This window comes from Pseudophryne corroboree, chromosome 8 (genome assembly GCF_028390025.1).
Source record: "Pseudophryne corroboree isolate aPseCor3 chromosome 8, aPseCor3.hap2, whole genome shotgun sequence".
Classification (NCBI taxonomy): Eukaryota; Metazoa; Chordata; class Amphibia; order Anura; family Myobatrachidae; genus Pseudophryne; species Pseudophryne corroboree.
In genome coordinates, this window is record NC_086451.1 from 401,108,452 (window position 1) to 401,130,468 (window position 22,017).

A 22,017-nucleotide genomic window follows, 5' to 3' on the forward strand; every position below is an offset into this window, starting at 1 on the left:
ATAGTGTGTGTGGAAGGGTCACAGGAAGGTATGGAGTCCATTGTGGCATCGTGGCAAAGGCAGCAGATGATTATTCACACTGAATCTGTGGGCACTTCAGCAGTTAGTGACTCTAAAGGCTTAATTGTTAAAGACTGGGGTCTATCCATGAAGCAGTGAAAACAGTAGAGAAGTGAGCATGTGGAGAAGTTGCCCATGGCAACTAATCAGCTGCATCCATACAACTGTATAGTATGCAAATTATAAATGTTACTTCAATGCTGATTGGTTGCCATGGGCAACTTCTCCACTGGTTCACTTCTCCACACTTTTCACTGCTTCAATAATAGACCCCTGACAGTTAAAGTGGTGGCTGGAGGCAGAGCTGGGAGTGACAGGCAGTGAAAGTGGGGATAGGAGCTGGCTATGGCAGGCAGCAAAAGTGGGCCCATGAACTGGGAGTGGCAGGTGGTGATAGTGGGGACAAGAGATCGGAGTTGCAGGATGTGAAAATGGATTCAGGAGCAAAGTGCAGCAGCTTGTGATCCATTTTGCCAGTAGAGAGTACGGCGGGACCATGCCAAGTTCAGCAGAATAATTGGTTTTATTTGTTTTAATTTGATCTTGCACTGTATATAAATCCCTCCAAAGTTGTGGCACTCAGCAGAAAAACATGGACACAGGTATATCAATGTATCCGTGTTTTTGTCACTATCTTCTGTATAAAAATAACACCACAATTTTACCTTATACATCTTAAGACACCTAGTAAATAGCCGCACCAGACTCTGGGACATCACACCTGTCCGGCGTCCATGGCTGAACGTTCATGTGCCCGGCGTATACACCAGATGAATGACGCTGTGCTCACCATCACCAGGGAAAAACAAAAAAGCCACTACAAAATACATATAAATGACATAGAACACTTGGCATGTACAATAGTCAACATAAAAAGATCCAGATAAATAAATAAATATGGATAATGCCACATATAATAAATGCAAATTACCTGATAGACATCTTACAATAAAAACATAATCAAAAACATATAAATGACATAGAACACTTGCCATGTACAACACTCAAAATAAAAAGATCCAGATAACAATATATATACATATATAGACATCTTACAATAAAAACAAAAGGAACTGTCAAAAGTAGATAGCATTGATGATTCATTTAATCCCCTAGAGCAGTGGTTCCCAAACTTTTTGGACTCATAGCACCCTAGAGTATCAGAATTTTATTCACGGCACCCCTAGGCCAAAAATTTCTTAGCGATAAATTTTGAAATGAATATTAAATCAAAAATTGTGTTTATATGTCATCTTTAGGTTCCACTGTGTGGTGAGGAACAAGATCTGCTTCTGTTTGTCCACATATTTTATGATTGGCACCCAACAGCACTGGTTTTGCTTATTACATTGACCAGAAATAATTTTGATTGGTCCTGGACCACCAACCCGAGGCACACCTGCAAGTGTTCTGAGGCACCCCAGGGTGCCTAGGCACACAGTTTGGGAACCACTGCCCTAGAGGCAATGAAATCTAAGTGGTGTATCCACCGAGCTTCACACTGAAGTACTGTAAAAGCAATCTGCAATCACCCCGTCTTGCTGGCTGTGGGACATGACCATGCAGTAATGGATACTAGCAAGACTTTGATTAGCAGCAACAAAGTACCGTGCAAATGGCTGTTCACTAGATCCACTACATATTGGTTGATTATTGAATCTGATTCATCTTAGCTATTGACTGCTACCCAAAGTGCAGTGGCATCACAATAGGGGGTGCAGGGAATGCAGCCCACTTCCGGGTGTCACCAAAGTGATGGCTCCTGCTCAGTTACAGGTACCGGCTGCACCCCTGTAACATTACATGCAGCATCAGGCTCCTGCCTCTATGTAGAAGCCAGCACCATCCATGGGGCGCAGCCTGCATCTTCTGGACCCCTTAGGTCATAGAAGTGGGAGCCAGGATGGTTAGTTACACCCCCATCCCACAAAGCCACACCCTGTCTCGATACTGACTGCGGCATCCCAACAATGAAAGTGCAGACATTGGAGCGGGTAGGTATTTGTACACCCCTGTCCCCTACCCTAACTCTTGGGGGAGTGTCAGCTATGGCTAACCCTCAAAGTACCTAACCATAACCCTTTCCCAACCTGGGCCCTAACCCCATGCCTGAACCCCAATACTCACCTGTGGGATGTTGGCTATCGGTGATCTGGCGCCGGTCTCCTGAGTGGTGTCAGGATTCTGGCGTCGGTCACATCCCATTGCAGATGTACAGTACCTGCATGACCTGAAGCTATTTAATCCCGGGAGATAAGTTCTTTGCTGCATTTGGGGGGGGAAATTAAGATCATGACGCTTGTCATTTATCAAATAATTTAGAAATGCCGTCTTTCATATGTGGGCAAGACCGAATGTAAATTTAAGATAGAATGACTGGAAATAAATCCACTATATGGCAGCCCTACTTAGTGTAACCAGTGAGCAGCTGGTTGCATGGCACTTTGCTGCTTCTAATCATAGTCTTGCAAGTATCCATGTCCCACAGCCAGCAAGAGGGGGTGATCTCAATTTGAAGCTGGGTACAGTGTATCTGGAAAGTATTCACAGTGCTTCACTTTTTCTATATTTTGCTATATTATAGCCTAATTTCAAAATGGAATAAATTCATTTTTCCCTCAAAATTCTACACACAATACCCTATAATGACAATGTGAAAAAGGTAATTTTGAGATTTTTGCAAATTTATTAAAAATAAAAAACTAAGAAATCACATCCGTATAATTCCAGTGATACTGCTGTAAAATTCCAGTAATACTGCTGTAAAATTCCAGTGATACTGCTGTATAATTCCAGTGATACTGCCGTATAATTCCAGTGGTACTGGCATATAAATCCAGTGATACTGCTGTATAAATGCACTTTAGTGGTACTGCCGTATAAGTCCAGTGATACTGCCGTATAATTCCAGTGATACTGCCGTATAATTCCAGTGGTACTGTCGTATAAAACCAGTGATACTGGCGTATAAATCCAGTACAGTGGTAATGCTGTATAATTCCAGTGATACTGCCGTATAATTCCAGTGGTACTGGTGTATAAATCCAGTGATACTGCCGTATAAATCCAGTCCAGTGGTACTGCCGTATAATTCCAGTGATACTGCCGTATAATTCCAGTGATACTGCTGTATAATTCCAGTGGTACTGCCGTATAAATCCAGTCCAGTGGTGCTGCCTTGTGCTGCATCAGTCCAGTGGTGGTTTCTTTAGCTGCCATAAGTCCAGTGGTGGTATCTTGTGCTGCCATAAGTCCAGTAGTGGTGTTCTGTGCTGTATACATTCTTCAAAGGAAGAGAAGTATTAGAACTTGAGGACATACACTGAGACTGGAGGGGGGGGGGGGGGGGGTTCAGGGGAAATTTAAGTAAAAATGACTTCACAGAAAGTGTAGTGGATAAGTGGAATAGCCTCCAATCAGAGGTGGAAGAGGCTAAGACTGTAGAGCAATTTAAACATGCTTGGGATAGGCATATGAATATCCTTACAAAGAATTAAGGTTCAAAAAGGGTTGAGATTTCCTAAAGGATAAAAAAAAGGGGCAGACTAGATGGGCCAAGTGGTTCTTATCTGCTGTCAAATTCTATGTTTCTATATTATTTACTCCAAATAAAAGGGTTATATACATTACTTATATTTTTATCCAAATAATTTTTACAGGGTTAGCTGTTTTATTGTTTTATTTCAAAAATCATCCAGATCCAAAACCAAAACCAAAACACGAAATGGTGGTTTTGGCAAAACCAATCCAGATCCAAAACACGAGCATGGAACCAGAACCAAAACTAAAACACAAAGCACGAAAAGTATATACAACAAACAATGAAAGTGGCACTCCTTGACTCTTTTCAAGGTGTAAGAAAGCTGTGTTTAATCAATTTTTGGGTGTTCTTTCCCCATCATCAGGAAACACAAAAACGGGAGGAAGTACCCCGAAACATTGATTAAACACAGCTCAAACAGTGCACCTGTTCAAGGGATAGTATGATAATACTATATATATATATATATATATATATATATACACAGATGTGTCCGCATACATCTTTGCTATATCCCAACATGTATATCACAGTTTTGCATGCGATAGACTTAGAGATTTAGCCATGTCTTGTGATTTTTCATAATTTGCTTCTTTAATATGTTACTTTATACATATTCTATTATGGCAAGCAAAAATTTTAAATTACATCCACTCACTACTCGTGAAAAACAGCTTAGCCGTGTTTTGCATGTTGTGCTAAATTTATCAAAATAGCAAAGATGTAAGTGGACACATCTGTATATATGTATATATATATTAAGCCAAACACATTCTACACATTTTACATACATTTCATACTGTAATACCAAATATCCAAATATATATATATATATAGGATGTAGTTATGTGACCAGTAGTCAGGAGACCGATGGTCTCAATACCTCACCATACATCTCACCCCCTTACAATCCCGATGGTCGGCATGCTGACCAACAGGGACTATTCCCACTCCTGGGTATCCACGGCACTCATAGAGTGGGAATAGAATCTGTGGTGATTGCGGCGTGGCGAGTGCAGCAAGACCACAAGGGGCTTCTTGTGGTTTGCCCCCCTTCCATTTTGCTGCCGGGATCCCGCGCAGGTATGTTGACCGCCGGTCACGCATGCCCAACCTTATATATATATATATATATATATATATATATCCAATGTATCCACACTCTCAGCTTCTATAAATAAATGAGCGGTGCTCCATAATGGGCCTCAAAAGTCCATACATTTCAGAAACCAGTAGTACAGGCACTCACCACTTAAGTGTCAAAACGTAATTTATTATACCTTACAGGTACATAACTGGAAGTCAGCAGCAATCTTAATGGCAGCATATCAGCAGCAAATCTGTCAACTTTTCGGTTCGCACAGAACCATTGTCTAGAAGGACAATATAGCAACAGGTCTTCACCCAGCAGTCACAACTATATATATATATATATATATATATATATATATACAGTATATCCCACCCGTCCTCTTCGCTCTGCTAATGCATGCCGACTCTCCTGTCTTCTGATTACTTCCTCCCACTCCTATCTCCAAGATTTTTCACGTGCTGCTCCCTTCCTCTGGAATTCTTTACCTCTCCCCCTCAGACTCTCCACCTCTCTACAAAACTTCAAACGGGCTCTTAAGACCCATTTCTTTACCAAACCCAGCCAAAAATCTCATCCTAACCCTCTGTTCCACACTCTCCATGTACCCCATTTGTGTCACCTCTGTCTGTCTACCCCTCCCCTTAGAATGTAAGCTCTCACGAGTAGGGCCACTTCCCTCATGTGCTTTACTTTTCTTACTTTAATAATCCTCAACTGCCCAGATCCCGCAGTTTTTTGGCCACCTGGAACTTATCTCTATGTTGTTTACTGGTGTACATATGCTTAGTTACCCTGTACTATATTGTCTTCAGCTGTAAGTCACTGTTTTCCTGTTTTGATTATGTGCATATGTACTCTGTAATTGGGCGCTGCGGAACGCTTGTGGCGCCATATAAAAAAAGGATAATAATAATAATAATATAAATATATATATATATATATATATATATATATATATATATATATATACTGTAATACCGAATAGATGGATGGATGGATGGATGGATGGATGGATGGATGGATGGATGGATGGATGGATGGATAGATAGATAGATAGATAGATAGATAGATAGATATTTGCTATTACAGTGAAAAATACTCTGACCAGACAACTCTATTATATACAAATAGAAATCTGTTTATGTTGTAGCACCCTGTATGAAAAAAAAGGTGATTGCTGCACCTTAGAAAAAAACATTGTGTAACCCTTTACATAATCGCAGCATTCTGTGATTTTATTCCTTCCAGAAATGTTTGATAATCATGCTCCACCTACATATTTTTTTAAGCAACTTCATGATCCTTCTTCTATCATACAGTACATACAGGAGGTAAAACTGACTGTCTGTGCTCAGTGTGTTGTCAGACCATTAGACGCTCAGAGAACACAAGCCATTGGGAAATAACTCAGAATGGATTTACCACAAGATTTTGCACTACTACTGGTTATATGTGCCTCATGCCTCTTCTTGTATTTAAGATTGAAGAGGTTTTGGACCTGTCAAAACTTTCCCCCTGGACCAACACCTCTACCACTGCTGGGGAACATCCTAGAGATAAAACTAGGAGGCATGGTGAACTCTGTGATGAAAGTAAGTCCTTTTTAACATTTTCTTTAATTGGCTGAAGTTGGTCAGGTGTTAAATATTACACAAGTGACATATTATTAGATTCCTATTTCGAAATATTTAAAGTCTCGAACTGTAAAAGTGCATATGAGTATAGGATAGGGAGAGCTGATCATTGCTAGTGGGGCAGACCATGCTGCTTTTGTCATTTCTTAGATTGACCCCACTTGTGTGAAACATGATGAGACATATCTGAGGATATTTATAACATGCAACTGCAGGGCATACAGAAAGCTAGAAACTCCATAACTGCAATATAATGTCATCACGTTGTGTATTTGTGGTTAAGGGCAGGATCTTACGACTTTGTTAGAGGATGGAAGGGGATGCGGTCATGTGACACGAGCGATCAAAATGCTGGCAAACAGAATACCGACATACAGGGACTATTCCCACTCATGGATGTCCATGACACCCACAGAGTGGTATTAGAACCTGTGGTGAGCGCAGCAAGCTACTGAGCCCACTGCATGGTGAGCACAGCAAGCCCGCAAGGAGCTTTTATTGTGCTCATACCTCCGCCGGTATTCTGCTGCTGGGTTCCCGGGGTTGGTATGCTGACGCCAGAGTGCCCAGTGCCAGCCTCCCAGCCTCAATCCTTAGAAAGTAATGTATCGGTGATGGCTCCGTGAATGTAATGGTGGGAGCACAGTGACAGGCTTTTGGTTCCACTATGTAGTTATAGACATGCTGGGAGCGAAAACAAAATGTGCAGGTTATTAATAAACATTTTGAAATTAATATACAGTTACTGGTGTTGATTGGTCAACATAGATGTGCCCTTCATTGCGGCTCCTGTAGACTTTATAGAAATGATATAACTGGATTTCTGATCAGGGGCAGCAAACGTGAATGTTCAATATGAAGTTGTGGGTATTGACATAGAGATACAATGTATTTAAAAAGTTTTAAATTGATAATTGCTTTTAACCAAATTGCTATTTTTTGGTTGTTTAGGACTTGCTTGCTGGCACAAACAAATTATAATTTATAAAATTACTGATAAAGCACCCAGACTAAGAGGGTTTAATTACCCTGCTACTACACATTTGAAGTTGATCATTATAAAATTATAGTAACAAAATAAAGTTGATTTTAATAGGGTTAGCCAATTCAGAATCTTGGGCACCTGCTTTGTGTTCAGATGGGACATACAAAAGTGTGAAAATCTCAGACAGTAAAGCTAGGCAGACATTTGTACAAACATACATTAGATGCATGCAACTTTACTTTTCATTACAGTAGGTATCATAAGTCCTGAGCAGAAGTGCCAATTTGTGTGTACACCATTAGCGCATGCAGGAGGAAGGGGGTTCTGAGTACCCAGAACCCTCCCACCCCCACCCTTGCCACCCCCCCCCCCCCCCCCACCCCTCCCCCCGACACAGTAATGATTTTTTTTTTCATTAAAGAAGCATTTGCTGCAGCCCTATATTTAAGCACTGCCACCTTGGGGAATTTTCTCCATACACTTAAAGACCAGCAAATCACGGGTTGTGCAATGTGCACTTATCCCTATATGGCTTGGCAGCTGCATCCTCCTGCAGTGTAATTTCAATGTGTATATGTGATGAAGTCTATTTGACAAAACGCGTTGGGAGACCTGTACTTACCTCATACCCAGATAAGGAAACATATTTTTACTTGATCTTATTGTAGTTCTATATTTTTAAGTGTTTTAGTTCAGTTGTGATTGTATTATTGTCCCATTTTTTATGTCTCTTTCTTATGTCTCTTTTTTATGGTAATAAATTATTGTTTTTATATATTTTTTGCTGGCAATTTTATCTTATTATTTGACACCATTGGTCGCTGTATATCCCTCATCCCCCCACTTCTCATATATATATATATACTAGGTGCTTCATCGCGCCCTACGGGCGCTCTTCACACCGTCGCAAGGGGCTACGCCCCCTTAACCCTTGCATTCCTTTCTGGGGTTCAATATTTGTATTATATGGAGTATTACCTGCATTCCTTTGTTAGTGGTTAAATATTGCACAATGAAAGGGCGTGCGATGGTGAAAGAGGCACTGCCCCTTGTGACGACGTGAACAGTAGGGGGTCTGGAGGTGCCGTGGGTAGGGGAGGGGCAGGTACGGGTGGTGCGGTGGATGGGGAAGGGGGTCTGGAGGCGCTGCAGGTGGTGGAGGGGTAGGTGCGGGGGTGCCATGGGTGGGGGAGGGGTGGGTGAGGGGGGGGACCGCAGATGGAGGAAGGTGTCTGCAGATGCTGCGGGTGGAGGGGGGCAGGTGTGGGGGAAGACATATATGGGGGGTGGATGGTGGAGGAGGTCTGGAGGTGCTGTGGGTGGTGGGGGAGTGGGAGCCACGGGTGGTGTAGGGGTTCTGGAGGCACAGCGTGTGGGGGAGGGGTGAAGTGCCGCATGTGGTGGAGGGGAAGGTGCGGAGGTGTGGTGCATTGAGGAGGCGTCTGGAGGCGCTGTGGGTACTGTACCTGCCAAAAAGGTAGTTGGAGGGCATGCAGTAACAGGGCCAGGACAGGAGTGACAGGGTCAGAACAGGGGTGACAGAGCCAGGATAGGGGTAACAGGGCCAGCATAAGGGTGAAAGGGCCAGGATAAGGGTGACGGGGCAAGGCCAGGGGTGACAGGGACATGACAGAACACAGGGCACGGGAGAGATTGGTATTAGGGACAAAACAGTGGTGACAGACAGATGTGTCTTACCGGAGTCACTGCTGCTGGCTGCTGCTGTTCCACTCCAACCTGTTGGGATCTGCTGCTGGTGGAGACTTGGCATGGCTGACGCTCTCAGGCTGGAGTCCTGCTTCCTCTGCCCGTCGGCATCCCTCCCCCCCTCCTCAGTCACACACCGTAGACCTCGCGCAGCTGCCGGGCACTGTGGTAAGGGGTGACTGGTACCCCCAGGAGACGCTGCGGCTGGAGGGAGGAGGGGGTCAGAGCCTGCAAGCAGCTCGGACTTCTGCAGCGCTACCCGCTAGCTAAAGTACGGAACCTGCACAGCAGCAGGTGCCCCACAAAACTGCAGCTAAGAAGTGTGGAGTGTGCTAGAAAGTGACGCTCCTCCGCGCCAGAGAGCCCCTGCTGAGTATGCTGATGTGGGGGGTCAAGCACACAGTGAGCCGGTGCCCGTCTGTCTGTCCGGCATACCCCCTCACACACCCCCATACCTCCCAACTGTCCCGGGGTTCCGGCAGCAGAGCCGGATATAGGGGGGGGGGGGGGGGGCAGGGGGTACGTACCATGGGCCCCACAGTTTTAGGGGACCCCCGGCTGGAGTAGCTCTGTCCCAGCTCAGAAGCTCCCCCGTCCTGCCAGTAACAGCGCCAGCATTGTACTATAGTCAGCACACGCTGCTGCGTGTTGGCAGGTCTGTGGTGGTGCAGGGAGGCAGCAGTCTCCCTGCTTTCTTCTGCCTGTGCGGGTGTGTAGGGGGGAGCAACCACCCCCTCTGGATTTAGCCTTAGCTGAGGGGCCAAAATTCCATACAAAAAAAAAAAATCCCGGAATTTGAATATGGGGGCGTGGCCACGTGTCCCGCGATTAGGCCACGCCCCCATCCCCACTGCAGGCACAGCCATGAGATATGGCTCGGCTGTCTCAAGTGCCCTGGGCCCCCCGGACTCATAATCAGCCCCTGGGGGCATGCCAGCAGCTCACAGAGCGCTGGGCATGACCCCTCACTGACGAAAATGGGGGCAAGCCGGTGAAGCCACGCCCCTTTTCGCTGACCACGCCCCTTTTCGCCGAGAGTGTGTGTGTGTGTGTGTGTGTGTGTGTGTGTGTGTGCCCTCCTTCTGCCTGAAGAAAGCTGGGAGGTATGCACCCCTGTCTGCCTGAAGAAAGCTGGGAGGTATGCACCCCTGCCTGTGCCATTCCCATACCATCTGCTTCTGCTCCTCGTCTCCTATAGATTTGCCCAGATCTGTGACTCATTCGACTAACTCCGCCCAGTGTTGTGACTCCGCCCAGCGTTAGCAAATGAAGCACAAAGTCACAGATCTGGGCTATTATATAGGAGATATATGTGTGTGTTTGTGTGTGTGTGTGTGTGTGTGTGTGTGTGTAGAACCAGCGGTGTCTGACACTCTATTAACAAGGGTACCCTTCTGGTGCCCTCATGGCCATGATTGAGAATTCCACCACACTTATAAGCACTTTGTCCTCTATTCTTCTAGAGTGACACACCACTATATATATATATATTTATATATGTGTGTATGTTTGTGTGTGTGTGTGTGTGTGTAGTTATGAAGAATGATTGTTCTCATAAACTCAGGTGCGGATCACATTACAACAAACACAAACACACACACACACACACACACACACACACACACACACACACACACACACACATATATATACTGTTTATGTACACACACATTATTTGCAGGATGGAGGCACTCAAGGACGACTTTAAACTGATAACACAGAAATCCTCAATGAGATGTCATTGTGGACTTCTGTATCATCTATTTAAAGTTGTCCTCTGGAACTGCATTAAAAATATTTGCACTGGTGCCCTTCCAGGTCAATCAAGCCCCATTTAATGGACCCGGCAAATACTGGGTAGGGATGAGCAGGTTTGGATCTCTGAGATCCAAACTGCCTTGGACTTCAGGATCCGAGTCCGGAACCGACTCTGTCTTAGGACTTCCCACCAGACTCAGATCCCAGATCGAGGCAAAACGTCATCATCCCGCAGTCGGATCTCGTGGGTTATGGATTCTATATAAGGAGACGCGTGTTGTCACTATTTTCACTCCAGACTTTAGAGTGAGGGAGACAGTCCTCTGTCTGTGGGTGGTGGCATACAGCGGTGCTTCTGTCCTGTGCTGTTCTGGGTTGGTGACTTGTGCTGGTGTACTGTGCTGTTAGGGGTTCTGCTGTCCTGTGTTTTTTCTGGGTGGTGTCCTGTGCTGGTGTACTGTGCTGTAAGGGGTGCTGCTGTACTGTTCTGTAAAGGGGGCTGTTCTGGATGTCCGGTGCTGTACGAGGTACAGTACAGGGGTGCTGCAGTCCTGTGCTGTACAGGGACACTGTTCTGTGTGGTGTAAAACTAAAGGGGCACTGTGACCCTGTCAGGAGCTGTAAAAATAAAGGAATGCTGTGGCCCTGTCAGTATGCTGTAAAAATAAAGGAACACTGTGGCCCTGTCCTGCATGCTGTAAAAATACAAGGGTGCTGTGGCCCTATCCTATACGCTGTAAAAATACATGGGTGCTGTAGAAATAAAGGAACACTGTGGCCCTATCCTGCATGCTGTAAAAATACAAGGGTGCTGTGGCCCTATCCTATACGCTGTAAAAATACATGGGTGCTGTAGAAATAAAGGAACACTGTGGCCCTGTCCTGTATGCTGTAAAAATACATGGGTGCTGTGGCCCTGTTCTGTATGCTGCAAAAATAGAGGGGTACTGTAAAAATAAAGGAACACTGTGGCCCTGTCCTGCATGCTGTAAAAATACACGGGTGCTGTAAAAATACAGGTGAGCTGTAGTCCTGTCCTGAATTCTGTAAAATTACAGAAGTGCTATAAAAATAAAGGAACGCTGTGGCACTGTCCTGTATGCTGTGCAAATACAGGGGTGCTGTAAAAATGTAGGGGTGCTGTTGTCCTATCCTGTATGCTGCAAAAATACATGGGTGCTGTAAAAATACAGGTGTGCTGTAAAAATAAAGGGGCACTGTTCTGTGTGCTGTAATAATAAAGGGGTGCTGTCCTGTGAAATGGAGAACACAAATTTGGAGGAAAAAACAGTGAAAGATCAGGATCCACTTCCAGTTCCTAATACTAGTGCTGAAGCTGCTGCTGCCACCAGTCATGACATTGATGATGCAATTCCATCAACGGCTTCTGCTAAGGCAGATGCCCAGTGTCATAGAAGGCATGCAAAATACTGAAGCAAATATTAATAACAAAACAAAAAAATAAATTATCTGATGAGAAACGTAAAATTGTCAATATGTTATTCATGATGGAGTGGCATGGAAAGGCTAAGGCCTTGGTCTATGGTGCAAGGCTGCAAGGCTGAGAAGTTGGGAAAGTACTTACTGGCATTGGACCAGTCCAAGGCCTTTGACCGAGTCAACCATGAATACCTATGGACTTTGCTTGAAAGGTATGGCATTCCAGTTAAATTGGTAAATTGGCTACATGTATTTTACAGCAAGGCCAAGAGCTTCCAACTTGTTAATGGTTGGGTAGGGCCTACCTTTGTGGTAAACTCGGGAGTCCATCAGGGTTGCCCCATGAGCCCTCTTCTTTACGTGTTCGCGATCAATCCTTTTATTTGGAGGATTGAGAACGGCATGGTGGGAGGGGTACAGCTGGGCCCGGGTGAGCCACTAAGGGTAACTGCCTATGCTGATGATGTCACAGTGGTTCTGTCATCAGGGACCGAGGCTTGTGATGTTGACCAACTGATAGGTGAATACTCTGGAGCCTCGGGTTCCATGATAAATCAGGACAAGCGTGAAGTTTTCTGGATGGGGGAGGAAGGTAAAGAATTTTGCGTTCCTGACAGCTTCCCCATAGCCAGTCAGCAAATTAAAATTCTCGGTATAAGATTTGATCAGGGCAATTATGCCACAGCAAATTGGGAACGGAAACTGGAAGAGGCGACCGGAAAGTAAAGTGCTGGAGAGGACGGAAGATCTCTCTGAAAGAAAGGGTTGACTTGTGCAAAACCTATCTGATCCCATTGTTTTTATATGTCAGATATGTATGTTTTTTGCCGCAACCACTATGTAAAAAATTGGTTCGTTATTTTTCCCGCTGTTGTGGGGAAACGAAATGAACATGGTCAAAAGGGGCATCGCATGCAAACCAAGGGCCGAAGGGGGACTGGATATGGTCAACCCTGTCGTTTTTTTCATAACAGCTTTTTTAAAGATGAACTTCGGGGGTCTGCTTTCAGAGACCCCCCCTCGGTGGGCACACGGTTTCAGAGAATGGGTATCCCCCTTTCTCACAGCATGGGTAGAAGGAGGTCATTTAAAAAGTATTCGGGCCAGGAGAGGCTACCTCCCGATCTACGTGATCCAGTGCTTGAGAGTGATTGGGCGATGGGGCTTGTGGGTGGGGAAGTTAAGGGACCTCGGTAGGAAGGAGTTGGGGAAGAGGGTCTTGCAAACTCAGTTCCATGTCTCATTGGCTATGAAGGATTGCCCAGGAACTGTTTGTTCTGAAGGGATCTCTCTGTTAAATTCTCAGAGGATCCCGTTGAAATTTAGGGACATTGTCTGGCTCTCATTCCAAGGGAAACTCTATGTTGGGGGAACCTGAAGTTTAGAAGACCCGATTATTGTGATTGTCCACGGGAGGAGTGTCAAGGTCAGGAGGAGAGTATGGACCATTTCTTGCTTCAGTGTCCCTTTAATGTAGATATTTATAAAAGAGTGTCAAGTGCTCTGGGCATACCTTGTCTTTCTGGTTTGGATTACCAGGGAGGGGCATATGGGACACTCAAAAGGTATGAGAATTTTGATTTATGCACAATCTTTATTATTAGTTTAGAGGTCAGGTATCACTTATGGAATGCACGGTGCCAAGTTTCTCTGAGAAATAAAGTCCTTCCCTGTGAGGAGGTGGAGGGTTTAATATTACATGAGGTAAAACGGATGATGGAAATGGAGGAGGAGAGATTGGACGTCATCAGCTGGTCCCTTTTGTGGCGCCAGCTGAAGCCCCCTTAGTGGGAGGCGGAAGATCTCCAGTCCTTCAAATTACTGGTATAACTTTGCTATAACTGTCTCACTTTTTAGTTGACTAGATTTTCAGGCTTTGGTTTGTTTTTTGAAAATGGTTGCATACACTGAAACGGCTACCTAAATTCATTAATTACTTCTCATCTAAATGTTGGATATGTCCAGGGTGAAAGCAGAATGCAATTTGAGAGTGTGTGTGTGTGTGGGAGTGGGGGGAGTACGGAGGTGGTGGAGGAGGTTTATATTGGAAAAATAGTAAATTTTGGGTGATCGTTAAATCAAGTTATAAATTAAATGAATAGGCAGGATTAAATTATTTGCCAAATGAGAAATGGTATGTGATTTTGCCAGTATAAAGATTTGTAAATGCTGTTCCTTTTATTTATTTATTTGTAAATATGTATATATTATAGTGTATGTAAGTTGCAATATTTAAAAAAAAAAATATTGCCTTGATCTATGTTCATGACTGTTGGTTCTGCTTCTCATGAAGATAGAAGCCCTCCTCCCTCTCATAAAATTAAAAAAATAAAGCTTGTCAAAACACAGGAAAAATACTGTGCGTTCGCATTCAGAGATATCACAAATCCCAAAGGAGAGTCAAAGTATGTCTGAGGTTGCGATAGGCCTTACCTTTCCGAGACTGTACTGGAAGAGGAGGCTCCTACCACCATTTGCACACACTCTGCAAGTGTTGGGAAGATCACCATTAGTCCAGTTGCTGAAATTGCGATTGAAGATGTCACTGTAGAAGTACAAAAGGATGTGGAGGATATTGGTGTAGCAGGCATTGTGGAAGAAGTTGATGATAAGGATTCTGATGGTGACGTGGTTTGTTTAAAAGATGCACCAGTGGAGACATTTGTTGTCCGTGGGATGAAAAAGCCATAGTCATGCCTCTGCAAAATACCAAAAAATCCACCTCTAAAGTGTGGAATTATTTCTCCACAAATCCGGACAACAGGTGTCAAGCCATGTGTTGCCTTTGCCAATCCATAATAAGTAGGGGTAATGACGTTAACAATCTAGAAACATCCTCCTTTATGCATCACCTGCAGCGCATTTATAAGTCATTCTCAAGTTCAGAAACTTTGGGGTAAGAGCGTAAGCAGTCCATTGACATCTAAATCACTTTTTTCTGTTGTATCCAAGCTCCTGCAATCCACACCTCCAACTCCGTCATCGTAAATATCCTCCTCATTCAGGATTAGAAGTAGTCCTGCAGGCCATGTCACTGAGTCCTCTTCTATCTGGGATTCCTTCGGAGGATCCGTGAGCGCTACACCTACTGCTGCCACTTCTGTTGTTGCTGTTGGGAGTCGATCATCATCCCAGAGCGGAAGTCAGAAGACCACTTGTACTACTTTAAGCTATTTACTGTCCAACAGTCCTTTGTGAGGAAGCAGAAATATGACAGCAGTCACCCTGTTGCAAAACAGATTACTGAGGCAATAACAACTATGCTGGTGTTAGACAGGCATCCGGTATCTGCCAAAAGTGCATTGGGATTTAGACAGTTGATGGTGTCCCCGGTACCAAATCCCATTTAGATTCCACTTCACTAGGCAAGCGACTGTACAGGGACACTAAGAAAAGTGTCCTTAAAAATGCAGTTATACCCACTGTCCACTTAACCATGGACATGTGGACAAGTGGAGCAGGGCAAACAAATGACACATGACTGCGACAGCCCACTGGGTAGATGTATTGCCTTCTGCAGCAACAACAGCAGCTGCATCTGACAAACACCAACTTGATCCTAGGCAGGCTATGCTGTGTATCACCGGTTTCCATAAGAGGCACACTGCTGACAACCTCTTACAGAAACTGAGAGACATAATCGCACAATGGCTTTCCCCACTTAGACTCTCCTGGGTGTTTGTGATATCTGACAATGCCACCAATATTATGCGTGCATTACATCTGGGAAAATTCCAGACGTGCCATTTTTAAAAAATAACAGGGGCATGCAGGAGATGCTGTCAGTAGCCAGAAAAATTGCGGGCCACTTCCGACATTCAGCGACTGCTTGCCGAAGACTGGAACACCAGCAAACACTCTTGAACCTGCCCTGCCATCACCTGAGGCAAGGGGTAGTAACGAGGTGGAAATCAACCCACTATATGCTTCAGAGGATGGAGGAGCAGCAAAAGGCCATTCAAGCCTATGCATCAACCTGTAACATAGGCAAAGGAGGGGGAATGCACCTGGCTCAAGCGCTTCCATTTTGTGCAAGGTTTGCCAACCCTTTGAACTTGCCACATGTGAAGTCAGTTCAGACACTGCAAACTTGAGTGAGGTCATTCCCCTCATCAGGATTTTGCAGAAGCAGCTGGGGAATTTGAAGGAGGAGCTAAAACGGAGTGATTCCGCTAAGTATGTGGGACTTGTAGATGGAGACCTTTATTTGCTTTGCCAGGATTTAAGGGTGGTCAATCTGTTGAATTCAGATCACTACATTTGGCCACCGTGCTCGATTCTAGGTTTAAAGCTTACGTTGTATCTCTCTTTCTGGAGGACACAGTCTGCAAAGACCTGCTGGTGAGAAAATTGTCAGCTTAAGCGAAACGTGACACATCAATAGCTCCTCCTTCTTTATTTTTTCTGGCAACTGCCGGAGAAAACTAGATTTTCCAAACACACCTATGTCTATAATATGTCTGCCATATAATTCCAGGGGTGCCCTGTTTGAAATCGCTCATCTTTAGTAGATATATCTTCTAGTGTGCACTGTGTACCCAGCATTAGAGAGAGATTCTTCTCAAATATTTCATGTTAAGGACTCAAATTAATGGCTCCAATTATTCAACCTTAATTTTGATTTACTAATGTTCCACATTTTGGGATTATTTTGACAAATGTGCATTTGTTGTACAGTGTTCTTTTCCTATATTTTGTAAATGTTTTCTCCTTAACAATTGTACAATGTAAGGGCTGCGTAAGGTTATCACAATACTTCACGGTGTTAGAAGAACAGAGTTTCAGCGATCTTGCATAGCAAAATGAAATCTCAGCTTTCCATTGCACTGCAGCACTAGATGGGCCAGGAGCTCCTGTGAGGCACAAACAGTTACTGAATAAGGCCCAGTATGGAGTCTCATGGTGACTTACAGCCAGGAAGATGTCTGGCTTGGCAGGCTGAGGCATGCTGTGGGCACAGAGGTTAGCATTGCTTCCTCCCACAGTCCTACTTATAGTATGAAATGAGTTTGGACTGTAGAGTGTTAAGCTCCACTAGGGCAGGGGCTCAATAACAAAATATTTACTGCACAGTCCTGCTTAGTACTGTACCTAACCCACCCGAACTCATCTTGCCTGATCCGGGGCTGCTGTGGGGGCTCACAAGGCGCTGCTAAATCATCTAAGTGGCTGCTTTATTTAAAGATAAAATATGAATAAAATAAACAAGACACACAGGTATGCTCACATGCATGTAACTGGGAGCTGTGAAAAACAAAAAAAAGGCATCTGCCACAAAATGTGTAAATAAAAATGCAATTGAAAAAAATGGATGAAAAGAAACCCACAGAAACCCAGACTCCGTGGAGGGGAAAATATCCAATCTTGATCCTGTGGTATAAACTAGAGATGTGCGGGTTCGGTTTTACTCGGATTTACTCTGGGCTCGAAACGGCATCTTATTGGATCACGGATGACACGCATTTTGGATAGCCAATAAGCAAAACCCGAAATACCCAAGTAAATCCAACTAAAACCGAACCCGCACATCTCTAGTATAAACCAATTTATTTGCATCCCAGCATTAAATACGAGACTATCAGAATCCCAGAAAACGTTGAAGGGGATACAGATTCGGAGGCTTTGGCCCCTAGTTTTTCAGTTTGTTCAGTAATTGGTTAAAGTCCTTTCTGTTCCACACCAAGGTAGGAGTGAAGGTGAAAGCCTTTGTGTTGTTCCCGATTGCAAGTGCATATCTAATTTATAATCACCTTCTTGGCGCTGTCCTCTTGCCTCTTCTAATAATGTGAAAAGTCATCAAATATGGAGGTGGTATGTTTGTAGCTAGCTATGATTCAGAGAACTTGGCAAGCTTTTTCCCGGGGCACCACCTGTCGCTGAAATGATGGGTTTATTAACTGTGCATGTCTTGTTTAAACAATATATAGATGGGTGGGAGGGACCAAGGACAATTCCATCTTGCGCCTCTTTTTTTTTTCTTTGCATTATGTGCTCTTTGGGTCTATGTTTTTAAAACTGCCATCCTGTCTGCCACTGTGGTGCCACTCCTAGATGGGCCATGTGTATGTGCGGCCCACTTGTGTCGAATAGCTTAGTCATCCAGCTACAGTAACTTGGTGCAACCTTTTGGCCTAAAAACAATATTAGGAGGTGTGAGGTGTTAAGAATAGACTGGAAATGAGTGGAAATTAATGATATTGAGGTTAATAATACTGTAGAAACAGACAAAAAAATTATGTGATTTTAGCTGTTTTTATGTTTTGTTTTTTGTTTTTTTTTTAAATCCAGATCCAAATCCAAAACACAAAACATGAAAAGTGTCCAGTGTACATCTCTAATACTGGGTCACCTCAGCCTCCACCCCCATGCTTGACTCCACTCCTCTCTGGAAACCCCTTTCTACAAATCCTGTGTTTGCCCCTGTAGACACCTTTACAGTCTGTCTTGTGATCAACAAAACTCATTTGTCTAAAATATATGCTGAAAAGTCATAAAAGCGTCACTGCTGCTGGAAGACCTTGGGCAGAGCATCAGACAGAATGGTCCATAGTGTGTGCACACCTTAAATTTTAGAGCTGATTCAGAGGTGGACATTGTAGCAAATTTTTCGTAATTTTTGGATGCTTACAGATATGTGCATATGTAGTAGCTACACCGCGTATTATGTCACTCGCAGTGCCCCAAATGGTACAGCATGAGTGATATGATGTCGGTGTTTGGGGGTTGTGTCAGGAAGCATACAGAAGCCAAGAGAAATATATTTTCATGCTTTAAATAAACCCATGTGGAAATATACTAAACGTGGTTTGTGTGGCAGTTATATATATCTCACCAGGGGTGTAACTCCCAGAGACAATGGAGACACCTGCCACCAGGCTACAAGCCCTGAAAAGGCACCTGCATGTATAGCAGCACCTATGGGGTTCACAGTGGGATCAAAGTGTGATCGCTGCTCTTCCAACTTCTGTGGGGCACCTTCTGTTGCTTCAGAGTTAATTGGCTCTATCACAGGAGCCCTCCTAATATCTTAAAAAAAGACATATTGACCTTTTCATGTGTCAAACATTTGTCCATGTCGACCAATAGTGGTCGACCTAGTGAATGTCGACCTTAACATTTTCGACCATCTGAACGGATACCACCCTAACCTCCCTCATCCCCCACAGGCTAACCCTAACCCTAAAACGGAGTGAAAGGAGCGCTTAAGATGTATGAAAGAAAAAAAAAAAAAAAAATAAGGGAAAAAGAAAATAATAATAAATTTAAATGAAAAAGAATTTTTCTGCAAACACCTGTGAAAAGAAAAAATGGTTAGTGAGAAATGTTTACAGCACTTTCGTGCTAATGTGAGTAGTCCTGTGTGGGAGTCCTTTTTATAAATGCCGGCACTTTTGTCCGTACTGCGGCTGCAGTTGGGACGTCTAGCTAACTATCCCTATTGCTGCCTACCTTTCAGTCACGTCCAGACTGTAATTCTTTCTTGCGGATCGCGTCCTGCCGGCTGGTCCCAATGCTGGTGCACGCGCTCCCGTCTTTACACCTGTTCGGCGCAGGTGGGATGACGTCAGGGCTTCACTCACAGATTGTTTTCCTGCGTGAAGCCCTGACGTCATCCCACCTGCGCCGAACAGGTGTAAAGACGGGAGCGCGTGCACCAGCATTGGGACCAGCCGGCAGGACGCGATCCGCAAGAAAGAATTACAGTCTGGACGTGACTGAAAGGTAGGCAGCAATAGGGACCAGCCGGCAGGACGCGATCCGCAAGAAAGAATTACAGTCTGGACGTGACTGAAAGGTAGGCAGCAATAGGGATAGTCCTTTTTTAAAGGAGCAGCTCCACATTATTTCTAAAGCGCGGGTTATCCATTACATATAATCCTAACCCTCCTCGGTGGTGCCTAAAACAAACCCCCCCTCCCAAACAACCTATACCTAACCATTCCACCCCGCTGCAGCCTAACCCTAACACTTCCCAGTGGAGCCTAACCTTAATCCCCCTCGCCCACAGTCTAATCCTAACCATCCCCCTACCCTGCAGCCAAAACCTAATATCCCCCCCCCCACCGTCCCCCCCTCATGGCCTGACACTAAGGCGCCCCGGTATACTTACATTTGGGATGCCAGCAGTTGAGATTCCGCTGCCGGTTTTTTGATCCATGTCAGGGTTCTGTTGTCGGCAATGTGACCGGTGCCGGGATTCCGGCGTCTGTATTCCGACTGCCGGCATCCTGAATGACAGTATGCTGACTGGATCCCCCGCAAACTGTTGTTGATGTGTGATGTTTAGAAGCCAAATCATCAGCAGTTTCACCGAACCAGCCACCACACACTGCCAGAAATATATCTGTAATCAGAAGGTGAGGGTCAGTGTTACTTACTGAATATGCTAGGGGGTCAAATTAATAAGTAATCAGATTAACAGAACAACACTATTTATTACTTATTTTAAGTTGACGCAGAGTAAATGATTGCTTATATTGACAATAAAAATGTATTTATGATGGCAAAAATATAATAATAGTAATAATAATAGTAGTAATAATAATTATTATTATTATTTTATTTCTATAGCAAATTACTTCAAAAAGGTCTGAAGAACGGTTTACAGAAAGTTGCAGAAAATACAGAAGCCATGAACATAATAGAGAGGTGTAAAAGTCATTTTGGGTCATCAATTCCAAGGATTATTTATCCTGCCCCAAAAAAGGTACCAGGCAAGGCAGTCATCATGGGTGCACTACTTAGTACAGTAAGCAATATAGGCAATGCCTGAACAAAATGGCACTTAAGAAGGAACTACAGAATACTAAAGTGACAAACATGACCCTTAACAAATCATCAGATCCATAATTTGTTCAATCTTCTTATGAGACTATCGGGAGAGTCAGCCTTCTTGGTCACATTACATTGGTTACAATGTGCCAGATAAGCAGTACATATGCCATATAAGCAGCACCCAGTGAACAAATAGCTCCATGTGTTGTTCAACCTGTCCTTGAAAGGAAATGCAACCATCTGGGCCGCACTACAAAGCTTATAGTGGCAAGGATAAGCAATTTGTAGAAGTGTAAAATACTGTACAGTGGAGAACTGAAGAATAAAAAGAGAGAAAACAGAGAAGCACCTAGAAGGGGACAGGGGACAGATTGAAGAAAAAGGAGAGAAGGGTGCATGACGGTGTAATATGGGGAGACATGGAAAGTTGTCAGCATATTGCAGGTAAAGTTTAAGATAACAACAGATTAATAACAAAGTTGACATACTGCATAATGGGGGTCATTCAGACCTGATCACTTGCTAGCATTTTTTGCAGCACTGCGATCAGGTTAGAACTGTGCATGCGTATGCACCACAATGCACAGGCGCGTTGCACGGGAACAAAGCAGATCATTTCTGTGCGATGGGTTTTACGAAGAATCCATTCGCACAGCGGATCGCAAAGAGATTGACAGGAAGAAGGCGTTTGTGTGTTGGCAACTGACCACTTTCTGGGAGTTGTTGGAAAAACGCAGGCGTGTCCAAGCGTTTGCAGGGCAGGTGTCTGACGTCAATTCCAGTCCCGGACAGGCTGATGTGATCGCAGCGGCTGAGTAAGTTCTGAACAACTCAGAAACTGCACAAAGTTTAGTTGTGCTGCTCAGCAAGTTCGCACACTTGCACAGCTAAAATACACTCCCCTGTAGGTGGCGACAATCTGATCGCAGGACTGCAAAAAACTGCTAGTGAGCGATGAGGTCTGAATTACCCCCTATGAGCGAAGTGTGAAGACTGATTGTAATAACAGTAGTAATAATAGTGA

The 22,017-nt window shown here is 44.2% G+C and overlaps 1 protein-coding gene across 2 annotated transcripts in view; it reads left to right on the top strand.

Moving 5' to 3' along the window:
* The first annotated feature begins 6,012 nt into the window (after positions 1-6,012).
* Positions 6,013-22,017, top strand: part of LOC134949297 (cytochrome P450 2G1-like) — a 182,438-nt gene continuing 166,433 nt past the window's right edge. For both annotated transcript variants that reach the window (XM_063937792.1, XM_063937793.1), the window contains exon 1: positions 6,013-6,286. In XM_063937792.1, the coding sequence (XP_063793862.1) occupies positions 6,107-6,286 (180 nt within the window). In that variant the 5' untranslated portion in view covers positions 6,013-6,106. The remainder of the gene's footprint in view (positions 6,287-22,017) is intronic.